Genomic DNA, 21,212 nt, shown 5'->3' with positions numbered 1-21,212 from the left:
TTTGCTTGTCATTATATCCTTTTTGTTAGATTAGAGATAGCAGCCCACATTCTCATCTTACACTAATGTAGTTTAAGTTATTCAAGTTTCACATTAATATTAACTAGAGTACTTTATGGTTTATTATTATTAGATAAGGTTAAGACGTGCCAGTAGAAATATAATTTGTAAAGTTAATTCTTAAAACGGAAATATTTTATGCATGATACCAGTTTTAGAGCAAATGTCTTAGCAGTGTTTGATATTGCATTCAGAATTTTTTTTGTGTTAACAGAATGAAGTCAATAAATCTTTGGAGATGGATTTTATATGTTTTATTAAAAGGAAGTTCAGATGTGTAGAGAGCCAGGGACCATGCCTGAAAGTATACTAAATTTGCAAGTACAAAGACTTCAGAAAGAAACCTAGTACTGAGGGAGTGCTTGTGTGCAAGATATGCTTAATTGACTAAGAAAACAATAGAAGTCACATTGTGTCATTTTCAGTTACCTCGGCATCCAGAGTCTATGTGCAAGTGAATTCCCAATGGATTCCTAAGTGGTTGAAAATAATTATCCTAGCTCATCTGAGGACCTAGATGAGAAAAAGGAATTTTTTCATGTCGTGTCAGTTGCTCAGTATAAAGCTCCTTCTCCCAGCCCGTAATGGGAACACATTCTCTCATTTGACAGATGGAAGAATGTTGTTAGCTTAAAGCACCGTTTTCCTGGCTTCAGAGCTATTCTTATAGTATGCAGCTTGTTCCTTCCTGCACAGAGAGGTTTCACGTCTGGGAATCTTGTAGCAGTGGCATGCAGGCAGCGAGTCTGTTTCCTGGGTGCTTTGCAGAAGCAGACAAAAAGTAGGACATGAGTGGGGTTTTGAGCACATGCTCTCTGTAAATAGTGTTATATGAGCAGTAAAGCTGTGCTTCTAAAAAGCGCTAGATCTATTACTCATATGTAACACCCATTTGTGTAAGCACATTAAATCTGGCATTTAGGAACACAGAACTACTTTGCCTGTGCCCATTAACTATGCTGTGGATATAGCAGAGAGGGACCACATCATATATTTGCTATTTGCTATCAATTGGTTTAGATGTTGCAGAGCTTGGCAAGCTATTTTGAATCTTGGTGTTTAATTCTCTCTCATTCAGCACATCTAACAGATAAATCTCCAACACTTCAATTCCTAATGACAGTGACCAAAGGAGGAGATGCTACAAAGTGGATATCATAACATTTATGTCCCTTTCTAGCAATGACTTCTAGGTTTTGTTATGGTCTGCTGGAATTGAAGGTGTAAAACAGGTGTCAAGGCAAGTGCTTTCTCTACTGCTGTTTTTCTTCCTTCTAACACCTCTCAAAGTTACTTACCAGGCTTGGAAGGAGGTCACTCATCAATCAGCTCATTACACTGCATCTAAGGCCATAAGGACTGAAAAAAAAAAAGTGTTAGATTCAGCATAACACAGAAGTTTTTCAACTCTGAAACACAAAGAAATGGATCAGTAGAATAGAGCAGTTGTTAGAAACATCCATGCTCCATGTTCAGGGTGTTTATCTCAGACTGGTGCTTCTATTCATGTGCTTCAAAGCTGTCTGATGAAAGTAGTCCCACTAATGTTCTCCTTTTTTCCTTCTGTTAGTGAGCTACACCTGATGGGACATGAAATCATTTCTCTGTTTCTCTGTATAATGTAAATTATAGTAGCTATCACTGGTCCTGTCACCATTGCCCATTGAGCAAGTCCTATTTCTGCTCATGCTTTTTTACATTGTTATTTGTGGTTGACTCCATATTGCCTACTCTCTACCCTGAGGCAAGCTAATATGCTATAGGAGAGAAAGTGCTATTTTCTATAATGACATCCTGAATGTCCTAGAATTTCTGCACATACTTCTGTCTGAGAAAAAGATACTGATAATTACTTTCTGGAAGTCTTTCCTAGTGTGGCTATTTTGCTCCAGGTATTTGCCCTTTATGAGCTCCATCAGGGCCCCTAATGGGATCCACATTCCCATCTGCAACCTTTCCCAGATCAGGGGGACTCAGTTCTCCCATAACTTTTACTCTTAAGGCATAGTCAGCTCATCCTTGTGACTAATTCAAACTTGGTGGTAGGGTTGTCAACCACTTGATTCAAATCTTTGTGTCTCTTGAAGAGCATAATTTCATTGAGACACGTTTCCTTTAAATATCCCATAGGTGAAGCTCAAGAGATTGTTGGGTTTTGCTGACCATCACAAAAAATAACATTAGTAAAAGATGGGGAAAATAAATTAGAGATCGTATTTGATGCATTCCTGCTTCTGGTCTCCTGATTTACTTTCCTCCAAAAAGAAAACTACATTGTAGTGTACATACAAGTGTAAGGTACAGTGTGTACCCAAAACATTCCGCAAACCAAACCAGTGTGAAGTGGAGGCAATGGTCAGATTACTTTTAAGTCATGTTATGCAGCAAACGATAGTACTGTTGGGTTAGAGAGATCATTGCTAGTTCAACCCCTGGGTGCAGTTGACAGCATATTGTCAAATGGATACCAGTCAGGGCTACTGAGGACACAGCAGAGGGTGAGTATTGCCTTTTATGTGTTAGTCTGTTGATCTGGTGTAAATCTGCAGCAATATGTGCTGAAGTACTAACAAATACCCAAGGGACTGCTCTCAAAATTTATCATAGAAACTCTTGAGATCAAAGGCCAGACATTCTAATTATTTCACAAATTTCTTGTTTAGGGCTTCTTAAGATTACATCATCTCAAACAGAAATGTCCTGAACTGTCACATAAAGCATCTCAGTAACACTGAATGTTCTTCCCTTGTCCCAGATACAGCATCTGGTGAACAAGGACTCTCTTCATTCTTCTGGATGTGGAACCAACTATTTCAAATTTTCCAAAGGAAAAAATATGTTTGCGTGCATCTGTTTTTCTTTTCATTCAGAGGACAGATTCAAACTGCAAAAAGTTACAGAACAGATGCTTAAAGTAATGCTGGTAATCTTCTGTAGGAAACTCTGAACTTAATTCATGATAATCTGGATTTACCATTAGTGCAGGATTCTGAATCAGGCTGTACTGCAAAGTGAATGTGACTGTATTGTCTTTTTATATTAAGCTCCACAAGTAGACTGAAAGATTCTGACTAGCAGAAAGAAAAGTCAAACATTATTGGAACACAACCTCAAGTAGTTGATTTTTTTAATATGTGACAAGGTAGAAAAGAAACACAAAAATTTTGTATACAGCTCTTCCTTACCCACTATGCCTTTGCAGGCAGGTCCTTGTTTTCACCCACTGACGTTCTCAACAGCAGCAGCAATTAAAAAATCTTCTCAGATCTGTAGGAAGTTTTGCTGGTCTGCTTGAGAACTGTCTCTCTGTTCCTGTCCTGGTTCCCCCTCAGCCTTCTCCCCTTACAACAATCAAGAATAAATCAGATTGGTAATTGATAGTTTCATACACTTTCCTGAGAGAGATGATTAAATGTCTCAGAAAGGCCAGCATTTTATAAGAAAGCATTATGTGCCTGCTAAAAAGATCTTTCTTGCAAACCTACACAAGTGTGTAAATTCACTGTAATCGCTGCTGTCATTTAAAAAGCTGTGAAAGTCGAGTCATCTCTTTCTTCTTATGCAGGGGATAAAAAGCTTGATTTTAATACAGTGATGAGATCCACCAGATAATGATATAACCTGTAGAAAAAATAATGTTAGTTCTCCTTCTGTCTGAGATGAACACAAAAAACTAGTAACAGTCCATTTTATTGAATTCACCGGTGCATATATGATTGCTGTAAAGCTCCATTCATATTTACTTGGACAACTTTAAGAGACAAAAAGTCGAGTACAGTACCATCTATTATTATGTAAAACGCAGTAGAGGTATAGTAGTGATACACTTCTAAAAAAAAAAACTGGTATATGTGCAGTCTCTTGTAAAGGATTTCTCAACCCAGTAGAATGCTATTTGATATTAACATCTGGCTATGAGGAACTGCTCTTCCTGGCTTCTGCTTTCTGTTCATTTCAGAGGAAGCAATGCTTGTGAAAGTTCAGTGAGACCAAAAAGAGAAATCTCCTGTGTTTTGTGTCTTCCTCTATGCTTACTTTACGTCATATTTTCTTCAACATTTCTTTTTCTCTATCACTCCTAAATCCTATGGGCTTCATGCTTAGATTTTTTAAGTCAGCATTCTAAAATCATCTGCAATGAAACAGCTAGCAACAATACTGCTCTTTAAATAGAGCAACCTAATGAACTGGAAGCACCGTCTGTGGAAGAACAACTGCTTCTATTTATGATCAGTTAATCACTGAAAGGCTGTATTTAGAACAGTCAAGACTTGAGTCTTAGAAATTTTATACGAGTCAAACAGTGTGGACATATGTGGTTAGATATTTGCCACCACTGGTTCATCTGTTGGTTCTGGTATGAAATGATTGAAAATATGGTCAGTAAAATGGGAAGGCTTTTTCTATCAAAAGCAAACAATCATGAAAAAAACAAACAAACAATCAGCAGTTAGCATCAATGAGGAATTCTACAAGATACAAATCATCTGTGAGAGGAGACTGAGATTATGTTGTAATATAGAAAAAAGGTACATGCAGTTCAAGAGCTGTTATTTGTTAATGAGAACACGAATACAAGGCAACTAAAGTACATGCTGTAATAAAGTAAATTGGCAGTGTTTCCAAACAGCTGTATTTCAAACTGTTTCTATTTTTATTTAAAAACTCCATAACATTTTATATGAAACGTAGGTACTGTAAATGATACTATCATGTCTAGATAGCCAATCTGTCAAAGAATATTTGAAAGCAAAAAATTCAGCCAGCTAAGAATGACAGTTAATAAGTTAGATGATGTTATTAACAGACATAACAAAACTTTTCATATGAGGGAACTGATAGTGATAAGTTTATTAGTTTTCACGTATTAGGCGCATTTTAGAAAATCTGTTTAGAAAAGAGATTGTTTCTTTTTTTTTTTTGTGACAAAACAAATTATTGCTTTTCGGCTGAAACTGCTGGCAGATATCCTAGTTCTGAGATTTATTTTCTGTCATTGGTGTCAGGGAACAGGAGGCAGGGTCCCCACACCACAGCAGGAGACCTCAGAGCCGAGAGGGGTGCTGGGGACATAGGGCCATGCTGTTGCCAGGAAGGACAAAGCAACTCTCCAAGGAGAGCAAGGCAGGAATGGTGTCAGTAACTTGGAACATCCACAGCATAAGGCAAATCCACAAAGACAAGGACAGTCTGAGGTTGATTTCGGAGGATGAGTCAGTGGGAAGGATCAGCAAGGTACTGGTTAGGTACAGGTGTATCTATAGCATAGCTCAGGTGATGGCCAAAGGCATGGACCTGAGCTCAATTTCAACTCCTGCAGAAGGTGAAGTGGCCCCATCAAAACTTCTTACTGCACTCTGTGTGGGTATGACCCATGGTTACTCAGATGCACAATACCTGATTTGGCCTTCAACACAGGCAGCCAAATCACTGAATCACAGATGAGGCAGGAAGGGACTTCTGTTGCATCTGATCTAAACCTCCTTCTCAGGCATGGCTGCCTAGAACAGGCTGCCAAGGCACATGTTCAGGTGTCTTTTGAAGATCTTCAAGGAGGAAGACTGCACAGATTTTCTGGGCAACCAGTTCCATTGCTGCTTCTCTTGCACAGTAAACTGCTTCCCAGTGTTTAAATGGAACACCCTGTATTCCAGGCTTTGGGGCAGAGAGAGGGGAAATGTTGTAGACTCTCCTGGTGCCTGGCAATACTCCAGTGCATGTTCATGCAGGCTGCTGAGTGACTTGATGACAGTTTTGTCTGTTGGCACCAAATTCAGAGTGTGAAATTGCTGCATACATTTCAGTTGTTCTCAGCATTTTGCTTATTGGGCCGTTCTGTGTTTCCATGCTTGCATCCCTTTGCAACACACTTCAGTAGGATTGATATCTGTTTTAACAGCCCTTCTGAGGGAGATCTCCTTTGAGAACTCAGAATTCAGAAACTTCCCCTGCCATGTTTGCTTTTCATAGAAACTGATGGGCTTTCAGTATTATGTGCTAAACAGCATGAGTTTTCTTAATCAGCAAGTCAGAAGAAAAATAGTGCTAAAATCAATATTTATTAAAGTTTAAATAGTAATAAGCAAAAGAAAGATTTTGCATAATGTTCTCCATCTGAATTCTCTGAAAATTGTTTCAAAAGTGCTTTACTTTTCTATGTTAGGAGAAGGGAAACAAAAATATGTATTTCAAAAGTCATGGGTTCCCTGTGGACCTCATACATCTCCTTCATATCTTCTCTCTATATAAATTTTTCTTCTGTTTATTGGGACCTTTCTTTCCAAGTGTCTGTTGTTTAACAATAACTTAATTCAAATCAGCTCTAGAAATAAGCTTTCCCAGAAGCAGAGCTGACAGTGTTCTCTGTGGTTTTGCAGTCTGCTGGACTGACTACCTTTACTATAAAATTGGAAATAAATCTGAATGATAGCCAAAGAAGAGTTTGCCATGCTTTTGGCATTTGGAGCTTTTATTCTAAATCAGTATGAAACTAAATTCCAAAATGTCAAGATCAGCAACAAAACTGAATTCATAGTCATAACTTAATTCTTGCCTTTTAACTCTCACTTCCTAATATGAATCCTTTGCTTCAGAAGTGACCTGGAAGGTTACAATTCCCGTAGTTAATTATGGGAATTCTCTCTCTTATATGATTTAAGGTAATGATTTCACTGCATCATTTAAATATTTCCATTAATATTTTATACCCAACATCTGCAGCAAAAGACCAAAGAGTAAACTGTCAAATCCATGATGCAGTGTGTCTGCATCCTTCCTCTCTGCTACTGCAGGAAACCAAGGTCAAGATCGTGACTTGCTGGCTTTCTGCATTTGAACAGATAGACAAACACACTACTTTGGATTTCAATTTTTTTTTTCTCTGCTTTGAATTAAATTGCATTTCAAATAAACTTTGAGAAATAAACTGTTTGAGGCAAGGTGTTAAGATCAGAATTCTCTTCTTTTTAAATTACTTTGTCACTTCAAACTTAAGCTCAAAGCATTATATTTTTGTCATACTTCCAGTGTTTCTCAGAAAGTTGCAGAGTATATAAGAAGGCAGAAGTGGGAGATAGCCTTTCACCATGCATAGTACCACTCTTGCATATTCTGGAGATGCTGTGCTGAATGCAAAGCCTTCTAAACCTCTGAAACTTCTTAAAAGTTTACCAATTCAGTGTATTATCAAATAAGCCAGAGTTACATGTCAATACAACAAGAATGTCAGCGATATGCAAATAGTGGTGTTGAAAATTGAGGCTATTGCATTGTTTTTTTTCTATTTCTTTGTGTGTTGCAAACTGTTGCAAGTTGCTCTGTAATTCCTAAGAACAGTATGTCATAACTAATTGCACAGGTAGAGGCTTTATTCATTTTTTCTTTAAAGGCTATCTTCAAAATCTTCTCCTGTGTCACTGAGAGGCGATTTGGAAAGAAAAATTACAGTTCATTACTTCTTAGTAGTTTTACAGCATACCAGAAAATTAGATGCTAGTTGGATTTCTTAGTTTTTTTTAATGAAAATAAAATGTATATGATTGTGCTTTTTCTGCTTGGGTTGATTTATAAATGCACATTGTGCTTTTCTATGTACATCATTCTGTCAGTTTTGTTCCAGTAATATTTGTTTCAGTTGTCCAGTCGCAATCAACTTCACAGAAGCAGAGCAATCTAAATTATATTAAATTCCCAGGAGCTCCATGAAAAATATGACCAGGTAGAGGAAAGACACTATTTTAAACTTCCCTTGGGGGTGAAAAAATACACTGTGGCTTCAACCTCTATGAAATATCAGATAACCTAGTAGGAGAGATAAATTAGGAATAATATAACCAAGGAAATATGTTTCATTTGGAGTTTGATAGCAAAAGATCCAACCTTCAGTTTAATTTCTTCTCCTACTATGAAATCTTAGGTGACATTTTTGTGCAGTCAGGATATTAATAATCCCCTTCTCTCTCTTTTTTTTTTCTCTCTCTCTCTCTCTGTCTTTTGCCCTCCCTTGCTTATGGATTCTGTGATGTCTAGTAAGGATTGAACACATGCTACATACAGTCTTGGTGTATTTTAGTTTAAAAGGCAAAGAGCCATGAGAAAAAGACCCATTGAAAACTAACTTTTATTAGTACTTTTACTCATAAAATTCTTTCTTCGTGTTGTGCTAAACTTTGAAAGGGTGTCAATCAGAGAATAAAGTCCCAAGGAAAATAAATGTAAATAGCCACTCTCTGAAACATGTTTAATGAATATTATCAGCAATTCTTACTCATTCTTGTTTTTCAGATGAAGCAGATCGGTCATGATGGCTACAACCCCGCCTCTGTAGCTGAATGGCTGGATTCCATTGAACTGGGTGACTATACCAAATCCTTTCTAATTAATGGCTATACATCGATGGACCTTGTGAAAAAAATCTGGGAGATTGAATTAATTAATGTAAGTTGGTCAGTTTATAGCAGTGCTTGCTCCGAAATATGTTACATGTCTTCACGTAGGAAAGGAAAAGCACAAAAGCAAACTGCACTACAAATACTGTCATCAAGTACTGTTAATGATTACAGCTTTCATGCCTTTACCTAGGTTGACTGTACCATTTGCTTCTATTTGCATTTTCATTGTCTTTAGCATGACATTCAATCATGGCATCTGCCTTCAGGATGCTGAATGACATTTCAAAGTATATTTTTATTGTTTATAAATTGTACGTTCTCACTTACGGAGTGCCTAACAACAGTAGCTCTTATAAACACAGGTGTTTTTTTCAACATGCTTGGCTAAATTAAACTTGAAAGAAAGAAACCCTAAATATAGACAAGTTATACTAACAGAACAAAATATTGTATTTAATTACCACTTTTGCTTGAAACTTTGTTTACATAAGTCAGTTAAATTTGTTGCCTAAATATGGGCAACCATAAACTTTAAAGTGGACTGCACTGCATATTAATTTGGAATAAGATTAATTTTGTACTACTACAGTGAAGAAATTGAGAGTACAGCTTTACCATTGGAATTTTCATATAAGTTTTGTGTCTGGTACTGATGTTGTTTGCTTTTGTAAAAGATAGATGATTATAGCTTTGGATCTGCTGTGGCTTTTGAAATCTACTATATTGTCACCTTATCTGATCTTTAAGACAATCCCTACGTGAACAAAAGCTCAATGTCATATTTTATTAGCTCTACACCAAAAAAAATCTGCTCTTCCTTCCTGTGTAGGAGATACTGTGTCTCCACCTCTAATTAGTGCCTATCTGTCAGAGCAGTGAAAGGGCCACCGGAAGCCACAGGCAATCAAGTGTAAGATGTAACTTCATGGTGGGGAATAGTTCTCAATTCCCTTCAAGCTAGAGAAATGGATAACATAAAAATGGTGCAAAGCCATGTTTCAACACAGTAACCAGTGTACAAGTTACAAGCAGGTATAGCCCAGGACCAGTGTTTAAAAGAAGAGGTATTTCTTATTAACTGAAAGGCAAAGCTACTACTTGTTAAAATTTCTTTTCTTTCTTTCTTTTTTCTTCCTATCCCCTTCCCCCCAGTTAATTTTAGCTTGCATGCAAATGTAAAATAAGAGTAAGGATTAGTCTGCCTTACATGTTCTGTCTGTTGCATTCAATCTATGTTGGAGGAGTATAATGAAGTTAGGATTTGATGGATGTTATGGGTGTCTGCTGCTAAGCTACTTATAACTGATTCTTTTTTCTGTAAGTAGATGGAAATTTGTTAAGAACTGGGGACCCATTGCTCCAGAAGCTTATATAGATGAACAGCCAGCAATGAGCTGAAAAAGTAGAAGTCTCTGCTCATGTTGTGTAACGTTATTTTGAATCCCAACCATTTTGCCATAATCAATTCACAAACAAATTACCTTTTAGCGCCCCCAAGTGGATCATTAGAGCCTCATTAAAGACACAGTTTAATTCCAAATTTATTTAATTGTTGAAAAGAGAAGTAAGTGCCTGCACTGAAATTAACAGGAATACATTTCTGTAAAATTAGTATAAACCAAACCAGTACAAGTCCCTCTAATTTCAGGGGTTAACAGCCTGTTCACAATTAATCCCTATGCTTCTTGGGAAAATGTTCCTTTTTGCCATCATTTGCGATAAGGAGCTATTAAACAGTTATTTAAATGTTTTTATGGTTGCATATATAAATTTCTCCCTGCTATTGGGTAATAAAGCATAGTGACTAAAGCAGTCACTAAAATTCTCAGAATTTTCATTAGAGTCTAGCCAGTATTTATTTCCTTTCATTTTTCTGACTTTTCTGACCAATCAGTGGCATCTAATCATAATGAAATAATTGCTAATTACAAGAAGCTGTGGCTCTGGAAAATACTTATTGTTATTTTGCTGTATGGATTGAGGGGAAATTTTCAGAAATGGACAAGAAATTGGTCTGAGGCATTGTGCAGTTTGGCTTATCTCTGACCTGCAGTCCTGCTGCCTGAAATCGATTTCAAAGGTTCCACCTCCTGTTCAGGCCAAGGCAAACAAGACCTTGTTACAGAAAGTTTTCATAAAGAAATCCATAAGCATCAAAGCCTCTAACTCTGGAATGTAACAAGCACTACAGAGATAACTTTTTCCTTTTAGCCATTGGTTAAACAGCTGCAGCCTCTGAATTTGACACAAAAGCCATTCTTATTTCTATGCAAGGAACTCATTAGTTCATATTTGGTGCTTCTTTTCATTATGATTTTGGGGAATCATTCATGGCTTCTTCAGGGGGTAGAAGCAGATTTGAGGGTAAAAATAATGTCTTTATTAAGTAAAATAGCATAGTTGAAAGGGCATGGGAGAGAAGGGAACATTTGATTTTTCACAAACCTTTTGTTACATTCTGAAAAATTAAAAATATTTACTATCTTCTTTCTATACTTTTATGGTAGTGGATCAAGATCATGAGGTCGTAGATTTTTTTTTTTGTATGTTAGTAGTAAGACTGTCTTTTGTCATCATGGCATCTAATATGCTTTTACTTATAGCATACCTCTAACTTCCATGTGTGATGCTGACCAAGGTGCTTTTCTTCTATTTCAAGGTATAAATCTATTAATTTATTAAAGCAAACAGTCCATTGGTTTGGGTTTTTTTGGAAGACAAATAGCAGACAGTATATTTGGAAATTCTCCCTGCAACTCAATGAATCTAGCTACCTTATTGGCAGAGAGAAACAAATTTAAGATGCAAGTTCCTGCTGCAGTTAAATGTCTGCTCTAATTTGTGTACTAGTCTCCTTTGGACTTTTAGGTATACATATAAATAATGTGTATTCCTTCAAGCACAATCAAGCAGCTATTCCTTAAAGCAATTGAATCAAACTTTAAAAAAGCTATTAGCTTGTGTTTCTTGTTAGCTCCTGCCACCCTCCTCAGTCTGTCTTCAGAAAGACAGTCTTTGAAATTTAGATTCTATTTCACTTATTCGTTTGTCATTTAGATCAAGGATTGTCCCAGATTCATTGACTTTGTTAATTTCTCAGGAATGTGCTTTTTGGGAAGGGTAGTTCAAACTGTCTTGTCCTCAGAGTATAAGTATTCAGGATCTGCTTTCTCCCAGAACTGGTTTTCCAACACTTCTGTTTTTGTCTCCAAGATTCCTTGGCTCTGTAGAAAGGTCAAATTCTGTACTCAGATTCAGATACCATTTATTCAATGTTGATGTGGAACTTCTGTGGAAAATATCTAATCTGCTGGAAAAAGTCCACTATGTTTTGAAATCCTCTAACCATCTAAAGCATATATCTGTGCTTTAAAGTATAAATGCTCTTCCATGTGACTAATCACATTATTCTTGTCTGTTATCCTGGATTACTTATGTAACCCTCCCCCTCTGGGAGTCACTCTGTTCAGGGAACATTTACCAAAGAGATTCTTCATGCAAGATATAAACAAGGTAAAAGCACAAAATGAGCTATTTGTTGTCTAAAACACACAATACATTGCAGGACTAATGAATTAAGCATTAAGTCACCCCCCACAAATGAGTCACTCAGTCTAATGGCGAAGTAGTCATCACTCAGGTAGGGAATCTCTGGCTTCTGCTGCTCTTGGAGCAGGCTTATCTACAATGTTGCTGAATTGCCTTCTTCTGATTCCCTTTTTTCCTCAGGATTTTACGCCTTTTAATATGAGCATTGTTATTCTTGAATCCTTGAGGTGCCAGTTTCCCCATCTCAACAATCTTACTTATGTCTTCAATTTTACCTTTCTTATCTGGCATGCTTTCAGCCTGTGTACTCTTCTACAGCTCCTTCTCACACCCTAGCAATTTTCTTGGAAAAAAAAAAAAACTGAGAATGGTTACACAGCTGTGTTTTTCTGAAAGTAGGCCTTGAATCACAGATAGATGAATTCCTGGGAGGAAGGTTACATGTAACCTTTACATTTTTTTTCCAGAAGTTCATCCTGCATAGTGAGCCTCTTCTATTTTTGTACAGAGATCTTTCAAATGGGTGATTAGTTGTTTCTTTAGAATTAATGTTTAACAAATTGTTTCATATATTCAATTATATTCCTGATTTTGAGCTTTTGGGGAAATATTCTTCATGCATTCTCTCAAAACTTGCATTCCTGTTTCTATTTGGATATAATGATTGCTGTTAAGGATTAGATCAGATACTGGAGTGAGAAATTAGCCACCAATTGACTATCTTCCATTAGTTTATAACTGAATACCTTAGACTATCTGTAATATTGCCAACAAGTTGCACAGTTTAAATATGTACTGTTTGAAGAAGTGATCCCTTATTTGAAGCTGCTACTGCATCCCACTATTTTTTGTAGTATAGTAACAGAAGTTCATTAAAATGGCCATGCTGAAACAGATCAGAAGTTCTGTATGCTACCCTGTGTCATCTATAAAACTGACCTTAAACGGGTGACTAGGGAAGGCTGTGCACAAAGGATAGTCATATTATGAGCTATCTGCACAACATTCTTCCAGTCATTAATCACTTCCAGCTGAAGGACTTCTGAGACAGTTTTGTAATGTTACCACTAGTCTTCTTTCCAATGGAATTTATAAATATGTTGAACAGCAGAGGTCCGTTTACTGATCTCCTCAGAATTTCACTAGGAATTCTTCTATTAAGAATTGTCACTTGACAACTTCTTCCACTCTGAAAACTGTTGGGTTTTTTTCCTACAGTTTCCTATTTTAACTGGCTATTTAGCTGCAAAAGACCCCTCTTCTTATGGCATCATGCCATGACTGCTATATTTTTCTTACAAGATTTGTCAAAATACTTTAGAAACCCAGACAAGCAGATCATCAACTTTATCTATGTACTTCTGACTGTTTCAAAGAGCTCCAATAAGATTTTGAGATGTGAGGTACCTTTACAACAGTCACTTTTTACTCTTTCTGGTTGCATTTATCTATGTGTCCACTACTAGGATACGCTATTAAATTCCTGGGACAAGCTTAGACACCTTTATTTCCAAATTTACACATCATTACTAGCAATTCTGGAAATTTATTCTTGAATTCCTTTTCTATTTATCCTTTCTGTGCTGTGGTTCATTTTACACTTGTATCATTTCTCCTTTCAGTAATCTCTCTTGCCAACTGAAGTTTTGCAAAATGGCTAAACTTCACTTAGCCATTTAATAGCCATTTAATACTACCAAAAATCTTTGTGCTGTATCTTTCTAGTCCATCTCTGTATAGCTCTAAATGCGCAGAGTGCCAGCTATACATGTCTAGTTTCAAAGTCAGAGTTACTTTACTCATATTTAGCTTGAACCTATAGATATAAAAAATAGCAACCTTTGTACTGAGCTTAACTCTCAAAGCTCTTCTGAGGCATTAGCCAACTAATACACCTACAGTGTCAATACAAGTTATAGTCTCTGCTTAAAGGACTTGAAAATGAATCACAGACTGCATTCAGATTTCTTGATTAGGTTAATATTTTGCTTAGCAGCCTCCCTACCTATTCCAATAGAACAGATAGCAACTCCATAGCTTGTCTTGGTAATACATGCCAAATGGATGGCTTTTTGTACAGTTCTCACTTGACAACTTAATTTCCCATGCTCTTGGCATGAAAGACATCCTTTTTTTTAAGAGGACTGTCCTTCAGATTCTGTTTGACAAATTATTCTGCAACTCTTCTCTTGTTATTAGTTAATTTCCCAGGTGTACCACTCTGCAGAGGCAAGTTTTGAAGAACAATGAAACATTACATCTCAGTAACATTCTCATATGTTGTGATTGTAGATCTACAATTTCTATTCCTTTTCCTCTCTTCCTTAGAGCCCCATGCTGGATTTTAGCTCACTGAAAGGAATTGAGAGAACATGGAGTCACAGTCCCAAAGGTACTGCTGACTAATAACGATGTCCATAGCTCTTCCTGTAGTTACTCTAGACTGGAAGTCTACTGCATTAGCAATATATTCTGTAGAATCTCAACTTACTAGGAATCATATTAAAAATAAGTTCTGTCAGTGTTTTAGAAAATTCTCTTAATTCATGTTCTTAATTCATGTCTTTCTGAATATTTATGAACACTTTGTTAATGTAATTAAGAAGGTATTTGAAGTTAATTTATGTGAACAAATACTTTAAAAACAGCTCCAGAGATGCATATGTGTGCACACAGATGTGCATACATTTATTTATATTTAATGGTATATAATTGAAAATAAATAATTATCCAGCAAGCTAAATCAAGGACTCCCATTACTTCAAATGTAAATGCCACTTCTGCAGAGACAACCTGGTGCAAAATCAGAAGTCCTGTATTCCAGAGATTTGATGTAGCATAAAATGCTCCAGATTCTCTCTGCCATCCTTCAAAATCAAATGGGCTTGTTTTACTGAGGGACAGATATTTCCAGCCTATGTAAATTTTATGGGAATCTTTGAAGTTCTTTGCCAGGCAGACTGAACTTCGAGTCTTCTCACTCATTGCTCAAGTAATAATCTATGCATTAAGACACTTTTCTACTACATTTCTGGTGTTTTGTATGTTAAACAACTACAATTTTGAAGTGGCTAATGCATAGCCCTTGTTGTTATGAGGTTATCCTCTGGCTCATGTGTTTGCAAAACTGTGCATTAATAATACAATCAAATCTTAAGTAGGTTTTTTTACAACAGGATAGTTGCTTATGTATTTCAAATCACATAATCTGTAGATGGGTCTGACACCGAACAGCTTTCATCATGATGCATTATTTCTTGATGAGCTAAGACATATATATGGATTTACTCAGTTGCTCCTACATTAGTAAAGCAGTGCCTCAAATGACATTACATTATTTCGTGTCAGCTACTACACTACTAAGTAACTCAGTAAATTATTCTATTTACTTTGGAAACAGGATCAGTAAGTTCACTGTACAATAAAAGCTATGAGATATTATACAAATAGCATTTTTTCTCCATACATGATTGCTGTGTAGATTTTGTTCATCCACAGCACTCACAGGTGTCTCAGAAGGCTTTTAATACATTTTTGTTCCTTTTGCAAGAAGGAAATACATAACAAGTGGAATCATGTAGTAAATTCCTTCCATTGGATCTTGCATTTGAAAACATTCTACAGTCAGATTCTTCCTGCATTAGCAGCACCATCAGTCACTCTGTAAATGATGGTGGATTTTATATTTAGAAACAGTTTTTATGTTGTAGTGTTTCAGTGGTGATTTCTGGAAATGTTGATGGAAGCCGTTATATTGTGAAGATGTCCATAAGCCAGTATTGCAGCTTCGTAATAAGTTTAAATCTTATGTACAAGCTCTGCATGTAACATTTTGCATAAATAGTGATCTCAGCCTCTTGAGCTATTCGATGTGCAAACTTCCATCTGTTCCTCATGGTAATGCAAAATACCTTTTAAATATGTCATCATCTTTTGCCTACACTGTTATTTGCAAAAGATCAAGAGACAACATAAAGCATGGCAATTTTTTCAAGACATCCACTGTTTACCTCTTTCTGCTTCTACCTTGGATTGTAACAGTGCTCATACTTGGAGGAGGTGGGAGGAAAAACACTTATTTTAGTTTAAATACAGTGCTTTGGTTCAAATACAGGGAAGCAAAGGAAGGGGAAGCATTTGCACTGTGGACATTTTCACAGCATTTACTTTTTTGGTATAATTCTCTTTTAATTTATCTGGTATCATTTTACACTACAGATTATGCATGTAGAAAAGACAACATTAGTACTTTGCCATATTTTCCCTAATTCTGTATGTGTATTTGCTAATATTTTGACAGTAATGAAAAAAAAATGCTTTCTGATAACAAACATTGTAAAATAATCGTATTTAATCTTTAATCACTGAAATTTTCTGATTTATTTTTAATAACTTTCCCATTTTGTCCATTTATTTCTGATTTTAAGGGTTTCAGTTATATCAAAATATGTTTTTTAACAATGACTTTTACCTCTTTTCTGAGGTAAATCTTTGCTCTTATCATAGAATTCTTAAAACCAAGGCTTTGCTGTTTTTTTTTTTTCGTTTTTTTTTTTTTTGGCTCTCTCATTCTCTCTTTTTTCTTTTCATCTGCCCCACGCACTCTTCAAAACAAATTATAATCAGGTAGTGATTGGCAGCAATTTTTAGTACTAATAATCAAAGCTGAGCAATTTTAGCACCTATTGTGTTCCACCTGCAGGATCATTTTCTTGTCCTGTAACACACTAGGTAGCACAAATGATTGATTTATAATGCAAGATAATTTTTTTATTAAAGCAACCTACTCTGCCTAGTGCCAGAGAGGTTATTGTCTCTGAAGTATCCTTATAAAATCTTCCTCCATTCAGGCAGCAAATAAATTGCCTTATTTTCTGATTTTCTCTCAAAATCTTAGTGTTCTGTAAGATGGTTCACGTTTAAGATTCAGAATGTAATCTCCAGAAAGGAGATTACAGCTGAAGAAGTCAAAGCCAAGAACTCTTGTTCCCTTTAAATAAGCTAGACAGTAACCTCTCTTCACAGCCCACGGGCTCTCTACAAAAACAAAACAAACAAACAAAAAAGAAGGAAACATAAATAGTCACTAAATATTTTGTTGTCCTGGGCAACAATTTGTTCTGCCTTTAGTATCTTAGAAAAGCCTGGGATAAAGAGTTATATTTTATCAACTTAAGCTTTTCAGTGTTGAGATACCTGCAATAAAAATGAATTACTATTTAAAAATAAAGTCCTTTTTTGGATTCTGCAATGTGATGTTAGTTTAGATATTTTAGACTCTATTTTGAATTTTGCCCTCCAAACATGCAGTCTTTGCATGCATTGCAATACATTCATTACAGTAATAATTGTACAGTGTAATAAAAGGTGGTTCCTCTAGGATATTTCATTTAGATTTTGATTCTTGTAAATTACTTGTGCTAGTTTTTCTGGAGTAAATTGCTTGTGTCAAATGTGTTCATTTGCTACCCTCAAAAACTACTTCTAGTCTATGGCATTTTAAAATAGATTATGTTGATTGAAGGTCATTATAAAGTTCCTGAAGTTTGTGGTAGATAAAAGCAAATGAACACAGTGATGGTAATGTTATAAAGCAGTAGTTCTGCTTTTACTTTAAAGAAATTTGTCCAATTATAAAAATCATAATGAATTTGCACGGAAATAAAACTGCAGAATTTATTACATAATGGTTTCAAGGACTATGGTACCATTCTGAGGCTTTTTTTAAATTGCTGCCATTTTCAACTAAATCTCAGCAGTGTGCAAAGGAGAACTCTTTCCCCTTTAAGATATTTTAATTTTTTTTCTTCTCTTTTGCTTTATAGGATATTGTGATAGGTTGATATTTCCAATAAAAACTCCCCAAGAATGATATCAGATCTCACTTCAACTAGCATCACTTGTCTTCTGTTCACAAATGGTTTTGATAGTTAAGGGTAGAGAGGAATGAATGGCAGTCATTTTAGTTATAAGGATGTTGAAGATCACAGGCGTTTTAGAAATATTTTCCCTGCACAGCAGATTTTGTTAACATTCTCAGGTGTAAGAGCAAGTGCAGCGCTGTGCCACATAGACCTATCAGAGTGATTAATGTACCAGAAATAGGACAGCAGCATTATCCTGTGTCTTCTGCCTTATTCTCACTTCTCAGAGCTACCATGGATTTCCCTGCAATCCACTGCATTTGTATTATACAGGCACAGACCTGGATTTAAAAAAGAGAAAAAAGTATTATATCCAGAGGAGTAATAGAATTAAGGTCAGAATTTTTCAGCACCACAAAGATGAATTTAAAAAAAAAAAAAGAGAGAGAGAGAGAGAAAATGCAATTAAACATTTTTTATGTGCAGTGCAATTCAGAGATATATTCAGATAATAAATTATAACTTAGCTGTTATAACTTAGCAGTTGGAAACCTGTTAGTCTGTTCATGGAAATAGATCTTTCTGGTTTTATGGGGTTCAAAAGAGAAAGTCAGCCTCACAACCTCTCACAGTGTTTATCTGTGGTTGTTGTTGTTGTTTTTTTTTTGTCAATGCGTAAAACATTTGATTTAGGTGCACTAATGACAGATGCCACTAGAAAAAACAGAGTTTGATATTACTTATACTATTTTTCAGGCATTGAAAGCTGGATCGTAACCTCTGTGAGCCAAAGTTAGGTTCCCTGACTACGTTTGTTGGGTGTATATATATTTCCTGGATGCTATTTAACTGTTTTCTCCATCATGGGAAAGAATTTTTTTATCATCCCCTCTTCCACATGCATGTTCTACTTGAAGATGGGAAGTGCTCAGTCATAATGACTTTGTTTCATATATCTTTCCAGTAAGCTAGAAAGAAGAGCATTTACAATCATGTGCACAAAGCTACAGCAGAATTATGCAGAGCTGAGTACTTTAAACATTTGTCTTCCCACTTGCAATATGGTTCTACCATGTTTTAGTGAATGTAACCAAACACAAAACAGATTGTGCTTCCCATCTAAGAAGTTACATTTAGTTAGGATCCATATAAGCAAAAATATCAAAGCTATACCTGAGGCGGATTGGTGGCAAAGCACCAGGCTAGTTCATAAACGTACATTATTAAAGAGTTATTAGAGATCTAGGCTGTTTCTTTTGCTGAAGCTGAGAGCAATTTGCAAGCAGAAATAATTCTTACCTGCTCTTAACAGAAAACCATGCAGTACCAATATCATATGACATCCACAAAAAAAAAAAAAAAAAAAAAAAAAAAGGTCATTTTCTTGGGTTATCTACTTTGATCTGGGAACATTTTTTTCTTAATCTGTGGCTCCCTGGGAAGTAGAAGCAGTAAGATGTGACTTCAAGTGAGAGGGAAAGAAAGATGTTCAGTATGTCTCTAAGCATATGGGGTGGTTGGCTTTGGAAATTCACTGGAACAAAAGCGTGGGAAAGAGGGAACTGAGAACTGGAGACAGTAATAAATGAGGGAGTTGTATGCAAGGATGAGATGGTGAGAGTGGGAAACAAATGCCATTAAATTCCTTAGTAAAGAAGGTTAGAAATGCACAGGAGAATAACATACACAGGATATATAAGCATCATTTGGAAAAAAAAAAAAAAAAAAGTCCTTACTTTATATCTACAAAGTAAATAAATGGCTACATTCATATATAGCAAATTATTTTCACAGTTAGGTATTCCATTCTGCTTTGGTCTTCAAATTTGTTAGCTTTTCATTAGCTTGCTGGCTCTTTATGGCAGGCAGTTGCCTTCATGAATGGCTAGAAAGCACCTAGAATGCTCTCTGAAATATGTCCTGAAATTACAGGTTCTCTCATGATTCTTCCTACTGTTATTAGTAAACAATTGCATGAAATCAAAATGATAATTTACAGAAAAAAAATGGAAAATAACTATGTCATAAAAAAATAAAAAGAATAAAACATGGATATTGTTCCAGGTAAGATTTGAGTCAATGATACCTTGACAGTGTAAGGAAGGTTCTTTGAAGATATTTCATTTAAGCTAAGGCAAAAGGCAAGACAAAACATTTTCCTAGGGATTTTGGTCTAATTTAATTCATTTTTACATCATAACATTTTGAATATGGTCTCTGGAATTCAGATAAGGAACAAAAGCAAACTGGCTGCTGTCTTCTCTGCATTTCCTCAGGGATTTAGCAAAGATTATTTCACCACGTCAAGGATAAAACCCCCTCACTCTCTGCAGGAGGAGCTGTTAGGCTGAGATTTTGTGTTTATTGCTGACAATTTTTAATATTTCCATAAGCAACAGAATTTTAGCATTCCTGTTTTGTTGTTATTATTGTTCTAATAAGTATTTCTTCTTCTGTGTAAGTATACAAGGAGCTACTGAGAGTCAAAAAAGATATTACTCATAATGGAGTACAGACCCACTAACAGAGAAGTGAAAACATTTATTTGGTTCTGAAACTCACTTTGTTTACTGTAAATGTACTCAGAGGGTCTGAATTGTAAATCTTCTGATGGGAAAATGTCAAGGTAAGTTTAAATGAATAAGAATCAGAAATATGTGTAGTGATACCGCAGAAATCTGTCATCAGAATCACAACAGGCATAATTCTAAATACTTAAAATGTTATGCTCAAATTCTTTGTCACATCCTATTGATGTTTTTAAAGTGGCAAAATTAAATAACTAAATAAATAAATAAAAAGAAAACTCTTTCCAATTATCTGTCAAAGTGAGTGTAGGATGACGTAGTAAGGGAGATATCTGTGTATAACAAAGCATATTATTGAATTGTAAAAGAGATGAGTATTACTGATAATACCCACAGTCAGTCTTCACACACAACTACGAGTACAGTAATAAAAATGTAGCATGCTTTATTTATTTTGGAAGCTAGCTGACACTTCTCTCTGAAGAATGCCATGTAGAATCAATTCTTTTTATTGTTTGTGTTGTTTTCTGCTTCAGCCTTTTTGTCTCAAGGGCTGTTTCCATGAAGATGTTTCAGAGCTCTGTTAGCTATTGCTGTTAGCTTCCCACCTGAGTTTCTTGTCCTGTTCAGCTGACATGCTGAAAGTAAGTTGTAATGATCCTTAAAGAACAAATGCTGCTCATTGCAATGTACATTCTGGGAAATATTTGGAGGTTTTGTATCTTTGATGCTTACATCAGTGTAGTTGAAAAGTTGACTTGGGAATGCGTATGTCATTGTGTATGCATTCATGCATGCACATGCTGTATGTAAAATCCTGG

General features: G+C 35.8%; 1 protein-coding gene and 1 long non-coding RNA gene across 6 annotated transcripts in view; one reads left to right on the top strand and one right to left on the bottom strand.

The window, feature by feature from the left end:
- ANKS1B (ankyrin repeat and sterile alpha motif domain containing 1B) overlaps positions 1-21,212 on the top strand; it is a 409,696-nt gene that overhangs the window by 244,561 nt on the left and 143,923 nt on the right. For all 5 annotated transcript variants that reach the window (XM_090140258.1, XM_090140254.1, XM_090140265.1 and 2 more), the window contains one exon: positions 8,344-8,496. In XM_090140258.1, the coding sequence (XP_089996384.1) occupies positions 8,344-8,496 (153 nt within the window). The remainder of the gene's footprint in view (positions 1-8,343; positions 8,497-21,212) is intronic.
- Positions 351-19,215, bottom strand: LOC149919554 (uncharacterized). The gene is made up of 4 exons (XR_016466645.1): positions 19,163-19,215; positions 3,246-3,401; positions 1,359-1,419; positions 351-820 (listed from the first exon to the last, which is right to left on the bottom strand). It is a non-coding gene; the product is annotated as an uncharacterized LOC149919554 (long non-coding RNA).

Source organism: Phasianus colchicus, chromosome 1, assembly GCF_987193195.1.
Source record: "Phasianus colchicus chromosome 1, bPhaCol1.hap1.1, whole genome shotgun sequence".
NCBI lineage: Eukaryota > Metazoa > Chordata > Aves > Galliformes > Phasianidae > Phasianus > Phasianus colchicus.
The sequence above is the reverse complement of the archived record's forward strand: the minus strand, read 5'-3'. Positions and strand labels throughout refer to the sequence as shown.